The sequence below is a fragment of the Somniosus microcephalus genome, chromosome 7 (assembly GCF_052327205.1).
Source record: "Somniosus microcephalus isolate GS21.2 chromosome 7, FLI_Smic_1.0, whole genome shotgun sequence".
Lineage (NCBI taxonomy): Eukaryota > Metazoa > Chordata > Chondrichthyes > Squaliformes > Somniosidae > Somniosus > Somniosus microcephalus.
In genome coordinates, this window is record NC_140993.1 from 236,118,016 (window position 1) to 236,135,193 (window position 17,178).

General features: G+C 45.1%; 1 protein-coding gene across 5 annotated transcripts in view; it reads left to right on the plus strand.

The window, feature by feature from the left end:
* Nucleotides 1-17,178, plus strand: part of LOC147115157 (sperm-associated antigen 1-like) — a 169,773-nt gene that overhangs the window by 117,136 nt on the left and 35,459 nt on the right. For all 5 annotated transcript variants that reach the window (XM_085993451.1, XM_085993453.1, XM_085993452.1 and 2 more), the window contains one exon: nucleotides 14,506-14,708. In XM_085993451.1, coding sequence (XP_085849577.1) covers nucleotides 14,506-14,708 — 203 coding nt within the window. The remainder of the gene's footprint in view (nucleotides 1-14,505; nucleotides 14,709-17,178) is intronic.

Genomic DNA, 17,178 nt, shown 5'->3' on the forward strand with positions numbered 1-17,178 from the left:
GTGAAGGCTAATTCAATAAATATTTTCAAGAGAGAATTGGATATATTTCTGAAGGCTAAGGGGATTAAGGGTTACGGAGAAAAGGCGGGGACGGGGTACTGAACTGGTAAGATCAGCTATGATCTCAGACGAAGATCAGCCATGATCTCATTGAATGGCGGAGCAGGCTCGAAGGGCCGAATGGCCTACTCCTGTTCCTATCTCTATGTTTCTATGTTTCTATGTAATGAATGCCAGGTGAATTCTTCAAGGGAGAACCAGACCAAATACAATAAGTTGAGAGGGGAAGTGAAGATGAAAATAAGATTGGCAAAGAGAGAATATGAGAGTAGAATGGCAGCTAACATAAAAGGGAACCCAAAAATCTTCTACCGGCATGTAAACAGTAAGCGGGTAGTAAGAGGCAGGGTGGGGCCTATTAGGTACAAAGAAGCTGATATATGCTTAGAGGCACAGGGCAAGGCTAGAATACTCAATGAGTACTTTGTATCTGTGTTTACCAAGGAGGTGGATGCTGACAAAATATCGGTAGAAGTGGAAAAGGTAGAAGCAATGGAAGGGGTGAAAATTGATACAGGATGTACTAGAAAGACTGGGTATGCTTAGAGTGGATAAGTTACCTGGTCCAGATGGCTTGCATCCCAGGTTGCTAAGGGAATTGGGGGAGAAAATAGCAGAAGGGCTTGCAATAATTTTCCAATCTTCCCTAGATGCGGGGGAGGTGCTTGAGGATTGGAAAATGGCAAATGTGCCACCATTGTTCAAGAAGGGGTGTAAGGACAATCCTCGTAACTACAGGCCGGTCAGTTTAACATCAGTGTTGGGTAAAGTTTTAGAAACAATAATCAAGGAAAAAATTAACGGGCACTCGGAGAGGTTTAAGCTAATTAAGGAGAGCCAACACGGATTTGTAAAAGGTAGATCGTGTTTGACTAATCTAACTGAATTTTTTGATGAAGGGAATGCAATGGATGTTGTCTACATGGATTTTCGGAAGGCGTTTGACAAAGTACCACATAGAAGGCTGGTTAACAAAATTGAGGCTCGTGGAATAGGTGGGTCAGTGGCAGCTTGGATAAGGAATTGACTTAAGAACAGAAAACAGCAAGTTGTGGTAAATGGCTGTTTTTCAGACTGGAGGATGGTAGACAGTGGTGTTCCCCAAGGGTCAGTGCTGGGGCCACTCCTTTTTCTGATGTATATAAATGACCTGGTTATTGGAATATAGAGTAGAATTTCTAAATTTGCCGATGACACCAAACTTGGGGGTGTGGCAAACGGTGATGATACCAATCGACTGCAACAGGACATAGAAAGGCTAGCAGAATGGGCAGACAAGTGGCTGATGGAATTTAATACAGAGAAGTGTGAGGTGATGCATTTTGGCAGAAGGAACAGGGAGAGGCAATATACACTTAATGGCACAGTTTTAAAGAGTGTGCAGGGACAGAGGGACCTGGGAGTTAATGTGCATAGGTCCCTGAAGGTGGCGGGACATATTGAGAGAGTGGTTAGCAAAGCATATGGGATCTTGGGCTTCATAAATAGAGGTATTGAGTACATAAGTAGAGAAGTTATGCTGAACCTTTATAAAGCACTGGTTAGGCCACAACTGGAGTATTGCATTCAATTCTGGTCACCACACTTTAGGAAGGATGTGAAGGCCCTTGAGAGGGTGCAGAGGAGATTTACCAGAATGGTTCAGTGGATGGGGGATCTTCGCTGCAAGGACAGGTTGGAGAAGCTGGATTTGTTTTAATTAGAGCAAAGGAGGTTGAGGGGTGATTTGATAGAGGTGTACAAGATTATGACGGGTTTGGATAGGCTAGATGGGGAAAGGCTGTTCCCACTAGTTGATGGTACTAGGACTAGGGGACACAGATTTAAAGTTTTGGGCAAGAGATACAGAGGGATATGAGGAAAAAAAATGTTACGCAGCGAGTGGTACTCGCTGCCGCTGGAAGTGGTGGAAGCAGAGAACTCATGGGCTCGATTTTTGCCAGCCCTGGGGAGGCAGGACTGCCAGGAAAATGGTAGAATTTGGGGGCGGGTGCCCAACTCGCGTCCATGCCATCTTGCCAGGAGGCGGGTAGCCGACCTGCGCCGGGTCCCGCCTTCTCGAGGCGGGAAGGGGATTAATGCCAAATAACAGGTAGTTAACAGGCAATTTTTTGGCTGATCCCTATTTTGAGCCCTGAAGTGTGGGCTTCCCGATGGCTCCAAACCTCGACAGGGTCAGCGAGACAGGCCGTCGGTCTGCGGGGGAACGGAGGGGCCAAGATGTCCGGTGTGTAGGTGAGTAACGGGTGCATATGTGCAAAGGTAAGTGTGTGAGGTGTATGTAAAAAGTGTTTTAATAAATTTTACTTACCTTTACTTCTTCCTGCAGGCATCCTCCCTTCAGGTCTCGGGAGTCCCTCAGATCATCGGCACAGAAAGCAGAATGGCTGCTGAACTGTCAAAAGCTGCAGCCTTCTGCTTTCTGGTCAGGAAGGCTTTCTAATTGAGTCTTGAGTAAAGGCACAACTTAGAAGACAGATTGTCAGTGTTTGACAGCTTCACAGAGCTGTCAAACGATGACATTTCATCTGTCAAAAGCTCTTGACAGATGAAACGGCACTCGCTGACGTCACCTGTAACTGGCTTTCCCTTAATTGGCCTGGTAAGCCCGTTGGGCGGCCTTAACAAGGTCAATCAAGGGAAAATAGCATGGGTTGGCCACAAGTCGATGGAGGCGGGACTAAAACCCAACAAGTGGGAGTCCCGCCTCCAAAAGCTCCCCATTGACAAAATCCAGCCCAATGTTTTCAAGGGGAGACTGGATAGGCACTTGAGGGAAATAAACTTGCAGGGCTATGGGGATAGAGTGGGGGAATGGAACTGACTGGATTGCTCTACAGAGAGCCAGCACAGACTCGATGGACCGAATGGCCTACTTCTGTGCCATTATGACTCTGACTCAGAATCAGTCATACCTTATCTCCATCCATTTCTCACATTGTATACATTTCCGTTGGGGAATGTGATGGTGCAGGAAGTTACTGCTGAAACAGGAGGCTCAATGGAGCAATTTCAGGCTGCACCCGAAGTACTCCGCACTCGCCCACACCAGAATCTAAACAGAGGCATGTATCGCCATTCTTCAAAGGAGCAGTGCCAGTGATTTACATGGCATGCCATGACAAAGTTATGCCATATGCGCCAAGCAAACCTGCAGCCAAACTGTTTCACAGGCACAGAACTGCAAGTGAATGTCAAGGTTACAATTGCCTTTAACTTTTATGCTTCTGGATCATTTCAGGATGTCACTGGGGACATCAACGCATAAACCAATCAGTTATCCACAGATGTGGGCAAAAAACCAATACCTGTTTGCTCTAGTGAGCAACTTCATCTTCCTCTTGGACAACCAACAGCAACTATGCAATTTTATAGACTGCATTCATATGGCCCATAATGCTTCTTAGCACAATGTCACTATCTGTGTGAATAGGAAAGGATTTCACTTTCTCAATATTCATCTTATTTGCAACCATCAGCAGTGCATTCTGAAGTCAGTGCTAATTTCCCAGGCAGTTGTTACAGTGCCTTTGCTTTAAGGCAGTCCACCATACCTTCAGCAGGTAATTGATTGGGCCAAACTGGAGGGGAAAGGCCTTTACTAGGCCCCCTCCCTCCATCAGGATATTTTGGGACCTTCCCGTCACAACCCCGGGGACGACCATCAATCTTCGCTTTGGCAGTCTTCGAGAGGGACGGACAGGAAGAAAATGAGCTGGGAACCTGGGCCCAGTCTCTTCACTAGCATTTATGTGCAGCAGGCAGTGAAGGGGTGCTGGTGGTAGTCCCTGCAGGTGGAGGGGGTAGGAAATATATTTTGCTCAACCAGTCTGTTAGCATTTACCCCTCCAAACGAGCAAATAATCCTCATCACATTTCCATATCCCCTCCCTCATTCCCTTTTCCTTCATACACCTAAGCCAATCTAATCCTGAATATTGACAAAGATTCTGCCTCAACAATCTCCTTCAACCACCAACTATGGAATTGAATTCCACAGTCTCACAACTGAGTGAGTGGGCAAATACATGGCAGATGCAGTATAACGTGGATAAATGTGAAGTTATCCACTTCGGTAGGAAAAACAGAAAGGTAGAGTATTATTTAAATGGTGCTAGATTGGGAAATGCTGATGCACAAAGGGATCTGGGTGTCCTTGTACACCAGTCATTGAAAGCAAACTTGCAGGTGCAGCAAGCAGTTAGGAAGGCAAATGTTATGTTGGCCTTTATTGCAAGAGGATTTGAATACAGGAGCAAGGATGTCTTACTACAGTTGTACAGGGCCTTGGTGAGACCACATTTGGAGTACTGTGTGCAGTTTTGGTCTCCTTACCTAAGAAAGAATATACTTGCCATAGAGGGAGTGCAGCGAAGGTACACCAGACTGATTCCTGGGATGGCAGGACTGTCGCATGAGGAGAGATTGGGTCGACTAGGCCTGTATTCACTAGAGTTTAGAAGAATGAGAGGGGATCTCATTGAAATGTATAACATTCTGACAGGGCTAGACAGACTGAATGCAGGGAGGATGTTTCCCCTGGCTGGGGGATCTAGAATGAGGGGTCACAGTCTCAGGATACGGGGTAGGACATTTAGGACTGAGATGAGGAGAAATTTCTTCACTCAGAGAGTGGTGAACCTGTGGAATTCTCTACCACAGAAGCATGTGGAGGCCAAGTCACTGAATATATTTAAGAAGGAGATAGATAGATTTTGAGACACAAAAGGCATCAAGGGGTATGGGGAGAGAGCGGGAATATGATATTGAGATAGAGGATCAGACATGATCATATTGAATGGCGGAGCAGGCTCGAAGGGCCGAATGGCCTACTCCTACTCCTATTTTTCTATGTTTCTAACTGTCTGTGTAAAGAAGTTTCTCCTGCCCTCTGTTCCACATCTCTTGCATTTAATCTTGTATATATGGTCCCATATTCTTCATCCCTTAAATAGTCAGCTTCTATCTACTCTGTCCCATCTTATTCTGTTATATTGCCCCATAATCTGCGTTGTGCTAACAAAAGTAAGTTAGGATGGAGAGACACTGGGTTGCCTCGCTGCCAGACTTACCCTCCTGCTTCTGCCACTATCCTGCCCAATTTGGGCTAGAATAGCGGAGGAAAATCAGGCATAAGTCTGAGAGTAGCTCTTTGGACATCAAGGCTCTCCTCAGCAGCCATGACTTATGACACCTCTGTGGAATGCAAATACACCAGCTGAATACAGATATAAATTGTGATGTAAGAAAAGGAGTCTTACACATCAAGTAACTTTAAGGTAAGCTTTAAGCAACTTACAAACACACTATATACAAGAGAGGTCTTTACCATGCCTCTGGTAGAAGCCTCTTACAATACTGAACAGTCCAGTATTTATACCAGTCCAACAGGAAGTGACATATGACAGGAAGTGAGGTATGTACACAGTTCATAGTTCACAGTTGACAGGAAGTGATGACATAACTTCCCGGAAGTTATTATTATCATCACATTCTTCCCTCCTGCAGGATTAGGAGGCTGTGGTCTACCTTTTGTTCCGCAGCCGCCGAACGAGGAAGAGTCGCACCCGTTTGGGTTCCCGTCGTAGAGGGTCGCTGGTCCGCTTACATGCGGTTGGCCATTGGTCAGAGTCTGTGTGGCCTGGATTACCCTGTGAAGGGTTGGGGAGATCATGGCTCCGTGTACGAGCCCCAATAGGTTCAAAGTCGGACTGCCTCTGTTCAGAGGGAAGTGCAGAGCTGGTCTGTGGCGGATCAGTACTTTCATGCGCGGTACTGGGAGGGTCGCAACTTTGAGTACGGGGGTTCTACTGGCACCAAGCTAGTTGGTGTCCGATCAGGATCCTGGAGAGGGGTACCCGATAGGTCCCAAGAGTTTCCTGGTGAAATGCCATCACCCGATGTCCCACTAGGTCCTGGTGGGCAGGGAGCCAGATCCCGTAATGATACGGTAGATTCTCGGCCGTCGGAATATTGTATGTTTGCATAGGTGGGGTTGGCATCGGTTAGTTCGACCTCGTCTACGAGAGGGTCATTTTTAGACGTCCGAATGTATCTTCGGAGTAATACAGGTCCAGGAGTAGTTAGCCACGACAGGAGTGATGTCCCATGAGATGAGCGACGCTGGAATCCAAAGAACCGCTCATGAGGTGTAGTATTTGTGGCTGTAGAAAGCAGGGACCGTATAGAGTGCAATGCATCCGGAAGCACTGTTTCCCATTGCTGGTCTGGTAGGCCCCGAGATCTTAAAGCGAGACGTATGGAATTCCAGATGATACCGTTATACCTCTCTACCTGCCCATTTCCGATGGGATGGTATGGTGTTGTTTTGCTTGTAGCAATTCCCCGTTCTGAGAGGTAGTCCTTGAGTTCCCTTGACATAAAGGATGGACCCCGATCTGAGTGAATATAAGCCGGCATGCCACAGAGAAAATACCTGCTCAAGGCAGCAGATTACTGTGGACGCCAGCATATTGGAGCAGGGGAAGGCAAACGGAAAACGTGAATATTCGTCGATCATGGTGAGCAAATATGTGTTCCGAGTTGAAGAGGGCACTGGGCCCTTAAAATCGATGCTAAGTCGTTGCATCGGTTGGGTTGCATGTATGAGTATACCATCTGAGGGGATGAAGAACGGAGGTTTTAATTCCGCACAAAGCCGGCATTCTGAGCATATTTTCTTTACATCTCCAGTGGAAAAAGGGAGATTCCGTGATCGTACGAAATGTAGCATGCGCGTAACGCCAGGATGACACAATCCATTGTGGACATCCATGAGAGTAGAGGATGACATAGTGGAGCAGAATGCCCGTGTGAGGGTGTCCGGGGCCACATTTTCCTTGCCAGGCCGATAGAGAATGGTATAATCAAAAGAGGCCAGTTCCATCCTCCAAAGTTGTATTTTATTATTCTTAATTTTGGTTCGTTTTCGATTATCGAGCATGAAGGCGACTGATCGTTGGTCCGTGATCAATGTAAAGTGCTAGCGAGCTAGAAAATGGTTCCACTTCCGTACTGCCTCTATGATGGCTGTGGCTTCTTTCTCAACCGGAGGATAATGTAGCTCGGCACCTTGTAAGGTCCTGGACATAAATGCTACAGGACGACCTTCCTGATTCAGAGTAGCCGAGATCGCCACCTCCGAGGCATCACATTCAACCACGAAAGGGAGATTCTCATCGATGGAGTGAAGAGCCGCTTTTTCCAACTGTTTTTTGAGAAGGTTAAAGGCTGCAACAGCCGCTGTTCCCAGTGGAAATGATCTAGCATGCAGCAAGGGTTGGATTTTGTCCGAAAAATGAGGAATCCATTTAGCGTAGTATGCAAACAGACCGAGAGCCCGATGTAAAGAAGCCGGATTCTTAGGTGACGGGAGCTCTTGGAGCGGGCGAAGTCTTTCTGGGTCTGGCTTAATGATACCATTGCCTACGCAGTAGCCAAGGATGTTGAGGGTCGGTTGCGACTCAACAGATTTGGATTCATTCAGGGTCAAATTACGGCGATGGAGGGCATCCCGAAATTTTTGGAGGTTGGCGTCGTGTTCCTGTTGATCGTGACCTGCAATGGTAATGTTATCAAGATAGGGAAAAGTGTCCCTTAGGTTTTCCTGCTTAACCAGGCCATCCATTGCCCATTGGAAGACAGCCACTCCATTAGTAACCCCGAATGGGAGGCGCCGAAATTGGTACAGCCGTCCATTAGCCTCAAAGGCCGTGTACTGCTTATCGGAGACCTTCAAGGGTACCTGATGATAGGCACTTTTTAAATCGTAAGTTGAGAACACTTTGTATTCGGCCAGTTTATTAACCATATCATCAATGCGTGGCAATGGGTAGGCGTCCAAGTCGGTATATTGATTGATGGTTTGCGAATAATCAATGCATAGTCGCTGTTTGTGAGGTTTTAGAGGGTTCTTGACAATGACGACTTGAGCCCGCCAGGGTGACGAACATGGTTCGACGATATCCTCTGCTAGAAGTCGAGAGATTTTAGCCTCAATAAAAGATTGGTCTTCCTGATTAAAGCGCCGCGATTTCGTTATTATTGGTTTGCATCGAGGCGGAATACTGGCAAATAATGAGGGTTCATCCAGTGAAGCTGCTGATAATGCACAAAACGGTAATTTAGACGGTATATTAGAAATAGTAAGACCAGGTTTGGATCCGCCGAACTCAATAGTGAGTTTCTTATGCTGTTTCTGGAAATCCAGCCCTAAGAGGAGATCACTACATAAGTCCTTGAGTACCGAAAGTCGGGTGGAGGGATACATGCGACCATTAAGTGTCATATCAACAATACAAAAGCCGGAGATTCTGGTATTCAGTGATGACTGAGCCATCGCAATTGCCTGGTCCGATGGGAAGACATGTAGTTTCAATTTCGCAACAATCTGTTCCTTAATGAAACTATCAGTACTTCCTGAGTCAATTAAGGCATCTAAGGTATGCCCTTTAATTGAAACTTTTGTAGCTGCATGAGACAGGTTCTGTGGGCAAGCAGCTGTAATTGGTGTCGTTGCACAGAGAGTGGCTAAAACTCTCGGTGTGCTTCTTCGGGAGAGAGCTCGAGAGGAAGCTTCATAGGTCCTAGCTGGAGCATCTTGATAGGCCCTAATTGGGGCAGTTCGGTAGGCCTTAGCTGGATTGGCCCTCGCAGAGGCCCTTGATAGGCAAACTTTAGCAAAGTGTCCTTTTTTTTGCAATAACTGCAGATTGCATTGCGAGCAGGGCAGGTTTTCCTAGGGTGAAAAGCATCTCCACAAAAGAAGCAGTCCCTCCTAGATTGCCAAGAGGCTGCTAAAGTGGGGTCATCCTCCTCTTCATCAGAATTATCAGAATTAGATTCCCCCATGATAGGGTTCACCTGAGACCGCTTGAATTGTCTGGTTGCAGTTACAGCAGCAGATCGAGATCTGGGCAGCTGATAGAGGTCTGCATTTCTCTTGGCCAAATCCAGAGAACAAGCTAGGTCAAAAGCTTTTTGTAGCTCAAGTGTTTTACTTTCTAGTAGACGCTGGCGTATAAATGGAGAGGCAATCCCGCAGATGAAAGCATCACGAATCATTTCTTCGCGGTACAGCTCAGCTGAGGCTGCCTGAAAGTTACAATCTATGCTGAGCCTGCGAAGTTCTATAAGGAATTCGTTAATCGATTCCCCTGGCCCTTGTTGGGCTGTGGCCAGTAGATGTCTAGCATAGACCTCATTTGGAGTCTTGGCATAAAGTTTCTTAAGTGCCCGAATCACCTCATCGTAATTATCCCATTCATCAACATATTCGAACACTTTTGGGGTCACATAGTTGATAAGTATCCTCAATCTAGTAGGAGCATCCGCTTCACATTCATCCAGAAAATTCTCAAAAGTACGGTACCAATGCTTCCATACCCTGCCAGCTGCTGGTGTATTCGGGTCCAAGTCCAGACGAATAGGTCTAAGGATTCTCTCCATGATGGGTGGTTCCCTGGATCCTTAACTCCGAGTTTGTCCGAAGGTCTAGTATTTGTGAGTGTAAATACTAAGTTGCTTAAATTGATGTAAGAAAAGGAGTCTTACACATCAAGTAACTTTAAGGTAAGCTTTAAGCAACTTACAAACACACTATATACAAGAGAGGTCTTTATCATGCCTCTGGTAGAAGCCTCTTACAATACTGAACAGTCCAGTATTTATACCAGTCCAACAGGAAGTGACATATGACAGGAAGTGAGGTATGTACACAGTTCATAGTTCACAGTTGACAGGAAGTGATGACATAACTTCCCGGAAGTTGTTATTATTATCACAAATTGCATACCAACTAATCACCGAGCACACCATTGCCATGTTGAAGCAGCACTTCAGGTGCTCAGATAGATCTGGGGGCGCACTGCTGTGCTGCCCAGCTACGATTTCAAGGATCGTGATAATCTGGTGCCCTGGAGAAGGAAAGCCCCCCAAGTGCAGCAAGGGGAGCAGCAGCACCCTGAAGAGCCTGCAGAGGAGAACCTATTCCCAACTGCTAGAACCATTCAACAATATGGCACCTTCTCTTAAGTAGGAAATGTAGCCACCTCATTAATCACCCTGTCTACATCTACCCTACAACCTCCACAAATTTTCCATGTAACTCACAAATATGCTGTCTGTGGCACCTGATGAAACATGCAGCAGACTTTTGCAAGAGCATTCCCCATGCACAGTTAAAATTCAGCACAACCAGGTTATTAATAAACAAATTAATATACGGTCATGTATCTAGGTTTTGCTTCCACAATGCTTCCCCTTGATAACTGTGTGATACATGTAGTCTTAAAACTAGCCTGTTGCTTCATATAGATTCTGTCTCAATATAGGGGTATGTGAGATGACTGGCTGCTCAGTGTGCATAGGTGAGGGTCACCTCTTGAAACTGAGATGACACCTCACCTCAGGGTAGCTGAGTCCCAAGATAAATCTGTTGCAGTATATGCCATTACCGCTTTTGTGTGGGCAGTCCAGGCTTATGTGCTTTCTAGAACTTATGCAAGCTTTGTAGGGGGCTGGAGGAGTGGTTTGAAGGCGTTGGCATCCTGAAAGATAGCAGCATCATCTATGACCATTCCAGCCATGCCTCTGCTACTAGGAACTGCCTCACCGTGGCCACTGATCGATGTGACTGCAGATCTAATTGCACCAATCAAATGCGTGAAGCCCTGCCTCGTTTGTTCTCTCGAGTCAATCTCCAAGCCTATCAAAGTTGGAAGGAAGAGCTTATTCCACTCGGGCCTCTGTGGCAGAAACCTAAACATTCATGGGTGGAACCCAAATTGCTTTAGGGCCTCTTGCACAGGCCAGGAATGCCATTGCAGCTGTCTGTGAAATTGACACATGCTCCACTCTGGGATAACTGTGATGTAAGGCTGCATACATGAAGCTCTAGGATGTTTCCAACCATGTCATCATCTAAGGCATGCTGCTTGGCATGGTCTCCAATGCCTACGCCAATGCTTGAGGCACAGAAAGGCATCTTGTTTCTAAAAACAGATCTCTAGATCCAAATACCCAGAAGCTGAGGCAGGACACAAGTTGGCACTGCGACCAGCAGGAATCTCTTCCTCTTCTGTAACCGCCACCAACTCCAACTCACTTGTGCTATATGTTTTACCCAGAGCATTCCCTTCTAGCTCATATTTCCTTCTAGATAAATTTCCCCCATGAAGCATGTGTCTGTAGCACATGTAAAGAAAAAAACGATTGCAACAATATCCTTATAAGCAGTCTTCACTTGTAGCTTTAATAGAAAGAGTGACATAGTAGAGAGCTTTAAGTATGTGCTTTGATGTCAGTAAGAGAATTAAGAATTGAGGAAGAGGAAGTTTAGAATAAACCCTGAACTGACTGGAAGCCTCCTCCTTCCCCATCTCCTACATCCTGGTGGCCTCCCTTCCCAGCATTTTGAGGTATTCTTCCTCATACGGAGTTAGAGAGCTAAAGTTAAGGGTCCTCCACTGTAACTGCTCTTTCTTGTTATGGATCAGTGTAAACAAAGGATTTTGGTTTTGGACGTGGAGTACTTAAAAGGAAACCAGGCAGGAACATTAGATGTAATTAACGTGAAATTAAAGACTGGGTTTATTATAAACATGCTTGAACAATAAAAAATGACTATAGAAGAAAGACAGCTGGAAAGCAAAACAGAAGGAGAGAACTTGCATTCATATAGTTCCTTGTCCCATCTCTCAATGTCCCAGAGCACTTCACATACAATAGATTACTTTCAAAGGCAATCGCTGTTGCTATGTAGGGGAACATGGCAGCCATTTTGTTCACAGCAAGGTCCAACAAACAGCAGTTAATGCCAGCTACTCTATTTATGGTGATGTTGGTTGAAGGAAGAACACTGGGTTGAAGGACATTGCAAGAACTTTCCTGCTTTTCTTCAGATAATGTGGTGGGATCTTTACTATCCACTTGAGCAGACAGATTGGGCTTTGGTTTAACATCTCATCCCGGATGAGTGCAGCTCCAACAACACTCAAGAAACTCAACACCATCCAAGACAAAGCAGCCCACTTGATTGGCACCCCATCCACAACCTTAAACATTCATTCCCTCCACCACCGACGTACCGTGGCTGCAGTGTACCATCTACAAGAAGCACTGCAGCACCTCGTCAAGGCTTCTTCAGCAGCACCTCCCAAACCCGCGACCTCTACCACCCAGAAGGACAAGGGCAGCAGGCACATGGGAACACCACCACCTCCAAGTTCCCCTCCACGTCACACACCATCCTGACTTGGAAGTATATCGTCGATCCTTCATCGTCGCTGGGTCAAAATCCTGGAACACCCTCCCTAACAGCAGTGTTTGGGAGTACCTTCACCACACGGACTGCAGTGGTTCAAGAAGGCAGCTCACCACCACCACCTTATGGGCAACTAGGGATGGGCAATAAATGCTGGCCTTGCCAGCGACGCCCACATCCCATGAATGAATTTTTTAAAAAGATTAATGGTGTGACATGCAGTTTTGGTCATCCTACCCCATAAAGGATTTGGCTGCATTAGAAAGGGTTTAGAGGAGATTGACCAGGATGATTCTAGGCCTTAGGTGCCTAAGTGATGAAGAAAAGTTCAAGTGACTAAAGTTTTTGTTGGGGAAAAACAGACTGAGGGGAGACAACATATTTTTTAAAAATAATAATCTAAAGTAAGCAAACTTTGATTTAGATAATGAACATAAGACTGGATGACACAAATACAAAATTCATAAGTTCAAACAAGGTTAAAGATTCAAATAATGCTTTTTTTGCTACAAGACCATGAACATATGAAATAGACTCCCAGATAAGATAGGTGATTGAGTCAATTGATCCCTTTAAAAGAGTTGGATTGATATCTGTTGAGAAGGGGGATTGAGAGTTAAACACATATTAGCAGCATTGCTTGATTTTCTTTTTCAACACGAAAGCCTTGTGGGGGGGGGGGGGGGGGGGGGGGTAATTTTAACACCCCAGCAGGGGCGAGGGAGGTTAAAAATTCAAAATCTGACACCCATCTCCAACACGCCCACTTTCATTTAGGTTGGGTGTTGGGCAAATAACCTGCTCTCCTGAAGCGGGTCCATCATTTAAATACTTCAATGAGGCTGCGTGCCCCAAATTTAACCACAGTTTTACATATATAGTCTGCGGGCCAGGTTTCTCGGGGCTCGGGAAACCCGGCGGCTGAAGGGAGGCGCAAAGTGCCGGATCCAGCAGGTAAGTGTCTTTATAGCAGTGCTTGTGGGCCAGGAGGAGTAGGAGTGCTTCCCCTCAACCCACCAAGCTAACCTGCTTCCTGCCCTGATGCTCTCTCCGGTCTGTGATCTTCTCGCTGGTGCCCCTCCCCCTAATGTTCTCCCCAGCCTCCGAGCCTCTGAATCTGGCTGACTTTCGGCCAGGAAACAGTGACAGATTTTAAATGCAGTCCTGCTGTTAAATTCAGCAGGACCTCCCTCCAGATTACAACCCCCGCTCCCTCCCCATAAATATCAGAACAGCTGATTTGTATCTGCAAAGGGTCTTGCCAGCAGAAGATTTGGTGGGGGCAGGGGACATTTGCTTGCCTCTTATTTTTTCAGAACCAGCAGTACATTAAAGAAATTCTGTGTGTTTATAGTGCCCTCTATTTTAAAGCGGCATGATGGAGTCGAGACCAGAATTTGGTTGTTGCAGGGGTAGGCGGGGTGGGGTGGGGTGAGAAGCCATGGAGGAGTGCAGTGAAAAAGATGTAGGAGAGTGCAGCAAATTACCTGAAGTCGTGGGAGAGTAGCAAGAAGCTGAGAGAGAACAGGGAGAAGATGTAGTAGTGTAAGGAGCAACCACAAGGGAGCAAGAAGAACAGCAAGTAGCTGCCTTTGAACCATAGACAGGAGAGCTGAGAGAACAGTGAGCATCTACCCGAGTGCCAGACCACTGCACTGCTCGTTCTGAAAAAACATGAAACAAGCAAATGTCTTCTCCACCAGCCCCCCACTTCTGCTGGCAAGACCCCTTCCTGATACAAATCAGCTATTGGAGCAAGAGAGGGAAAAAATGCATGCACTGCGTATGCCTGCCTCCGCCAATGCTTGGTATTAAGAATTTGCTCAATGTTGGTATTATTTATCCTCTATATAAGCATCAGGAACCATATTTCATGTTGCTACCTTTTGTATCATCAAATGATGGAAAATGATGTGCGGTCTCATGATGTGATTATGCATTCATTTATATGAGTCCACCTACAAATTGGCAAATGCTTCCTGGAGCCAGTGCATATCTGATTAGAAAATTGAGCAGAGATCTAGCATTTTGGATCTCTGCCCAATTGGGCAATCAGGTTTTCCCAATTTGCACTCAAAAATTGGGAAAGCCCAATTAGAAAATCTACACTAAAGAGTGTTTTCTAGAAATATCCTTTAGACTATTTAAAACAGTTTTCAGTAACCATGTGATTGCCTTTCTAGGATAACTAAGACACTAATAGAAGAAGATGGCACAAAATGGAGAGAAAAGCTGCCAGCAATCCCAGTAGTCCCTGTATCTGCGCAGCTACATAGATGGGAAGAAGATTCTATAACCACTGCTGCTGGAAACAAAACCCAGACTACTAATGAAAGGCAGTACAAATCTCCAGACTCCAGTAATGGCAAAGCGCACCAAGACCTAGGTATGAAACTGACTATTTGGCATCATTGCACATATTTTTGATTGATTATTGAAATCTTGATCTCATCACATATTGAAACTTGCATAGCTGGCAGGAGCAAGTATAACTCTCTCACCTGAAACAAAAGGTTCTGAGTCTTCGCCCATGTCAGCTTCAACCTTTCACTTGCAGTCAACTTGGATCAGTAGCAGCACACTCACTTCTGAACCCCACTGCAGGAGCTGCGCATGTAATCCAGGGCAACGCTTTAGTGCAGTGCCACAGGAATAATGCATTTTCGGAGGTGCCATCTTTTGGGCGAGTCTTTAAACAGAACTGCCCGTTCAGGTGGACATAAAAGATCTGGTTGCATTATTTGACGAAGGGCAGTGTCCTGGCCAATGTTTATCCCACAACCAACACCACCAAAATAGATTAACTTGTATTTTATTTCATTGTTGTTTATGGGACCTTGCTGTATGCAAATTGGCTGCCACATTTGTCTACAAAACAGTAATAACTACACTTAAAATGTAATTTCACAGAAATCACAGAAACCCCACAATGCAGATAGAGGCCATTTCGGCCCATCGAGCCTGCACCGACACATATCCCACCCGATCCCCGTAACCCCTACACCAACACATATCCCACCCTATCACCGTAACCCCATGTATTTAATCCCCCTAACACTAAGGGTCAATTTATCATAGCCAATCAACCTAACCCGCACATCTTTGGACTAATTTGTTGGTTATGACATCCTGAGAGCATGAAAGATGTTATATAAATGCAAGTTCTTTCTTTCTTAACCGGATATCTGGTACATAGAAGATACTGCAGTGCAACTTTTTAAAATTTAAAAACAACTTGCATTTATATAGCACTTTTACACTTCAGAGGCATAATCAGACAAAAATGGATGCTGAACCAGAGAAGGAGGTTTTAAGAGGGAAGCGAATGGTATGTTGGCCTTTATTACAAGAGGATTTGAGTATAAGAATAAAGACATCTTACTGCAGTTATATAGGGCCCTGGTGAGACCACACCTGGAGTATTGTGTACAGTTTTGGTCTCCTTACCGAAGGAAGGATATACTTGCCATAGAGTGCAACGAAAGTTCACCAGACTGGTTCCTGGGATGGAGGGATTGTCCTATGAGGAGAGATTGAGTAGACTAGGCCTTTATTCTCTAGAGTTTAGAAGAATTGAAACACACAAAATTCTTACAGGGCTTGACAGAGTAGATGCAGAGAGGATATTTCCCCTGGCTGGGGAATCTAGAACCAGGGGTCACAGTCTCAGAATAAGGGGTCGGCCATTTAGGACTGAGATGAGGAGAAATTTCTTCACTGAGGGTGGTGAATCTTTGGAATTCTCTACCCCAGAAGGCTGTGGAGGCTCATTCGTTGAGTATATTCAATACCAATATCGATAGATTTTTGGATATTAAGGGAATAAAGGGATATGGGGATAGTGCAGGAAAGTGGAGTTGAGGTAGAAGATCAGCCATGATCTTATTGAATGGCGGAGCAGGCTCAAGGGGCCAAATGGCCTACTCCTGCTCCTATTTCTTATATGTTCTTATAAGAGGTGTGATCAAAAGCTTGGTCAAAGAGGTGGGTTTTGAGAAGAGTCTTAAAGGAAAGGGAGGAGAGAGACCGTGTGGTCTCGGGAGGAAATTCTGAAGTGTGAGGTCTAGATAACTGAAATCATGGACACTAATAGGGAAAGGGAACACCTTAAAGTAAATTCTAGTAGCATTGTTCACAGCTGCTAATTCTTATTCTGTATATGCAAAATAATGTTTTGAACATTATGCATGCAAAGTAACAGTGCTGTGGGCATTGAGGCTCATAGTTTATTTTAAATGAATATTTTCAGATCCCTAACATTTTGAGAGGATACATTAAAATAACTACATATGAATTACTATTTAATACTCAACAACTGGACACTATTCTTAGGTTGTGCTAAGATCCCATTAACCTAGAACAAATACAGTACTGGCCCGGAATTTGTGGTCAGCGGCGAAGCAACGGCGATCACTGCTGACCTCTAAGAAAGCTGCCCACAAAGATCTAGCGATCACTGTGGCGTCAATTTAATCTCTCCCGACCTTACTTTGAATCTGGGGCCAAATGAAGCGAATCACCAGGGTCCAGCAACAGTGATTTCATCAAACTGGTTAAGCTGCCAATCACATTGAAGAATTCTCAGACAGCAAACCAGGAAGTAAAATGCACAGATTAGAATTTACTTTTAATAAATTTTACAGAGAACAAAATAAAGATTGGGACATACACATAGGATTAAGGTAGAAGCTGAAATATCATAAACAAACTTTAACCAAAAATTATTATATTAAACTTGTAATTATTAATGGAAAAATTTGACATTCCACAAATATAAAATTAATTTTCAGAGCCAGAACGGTTGTTTAGCAGTCAGTATGCCATTAAAAACCTAGTTACATCTCTTTCAACAAGAT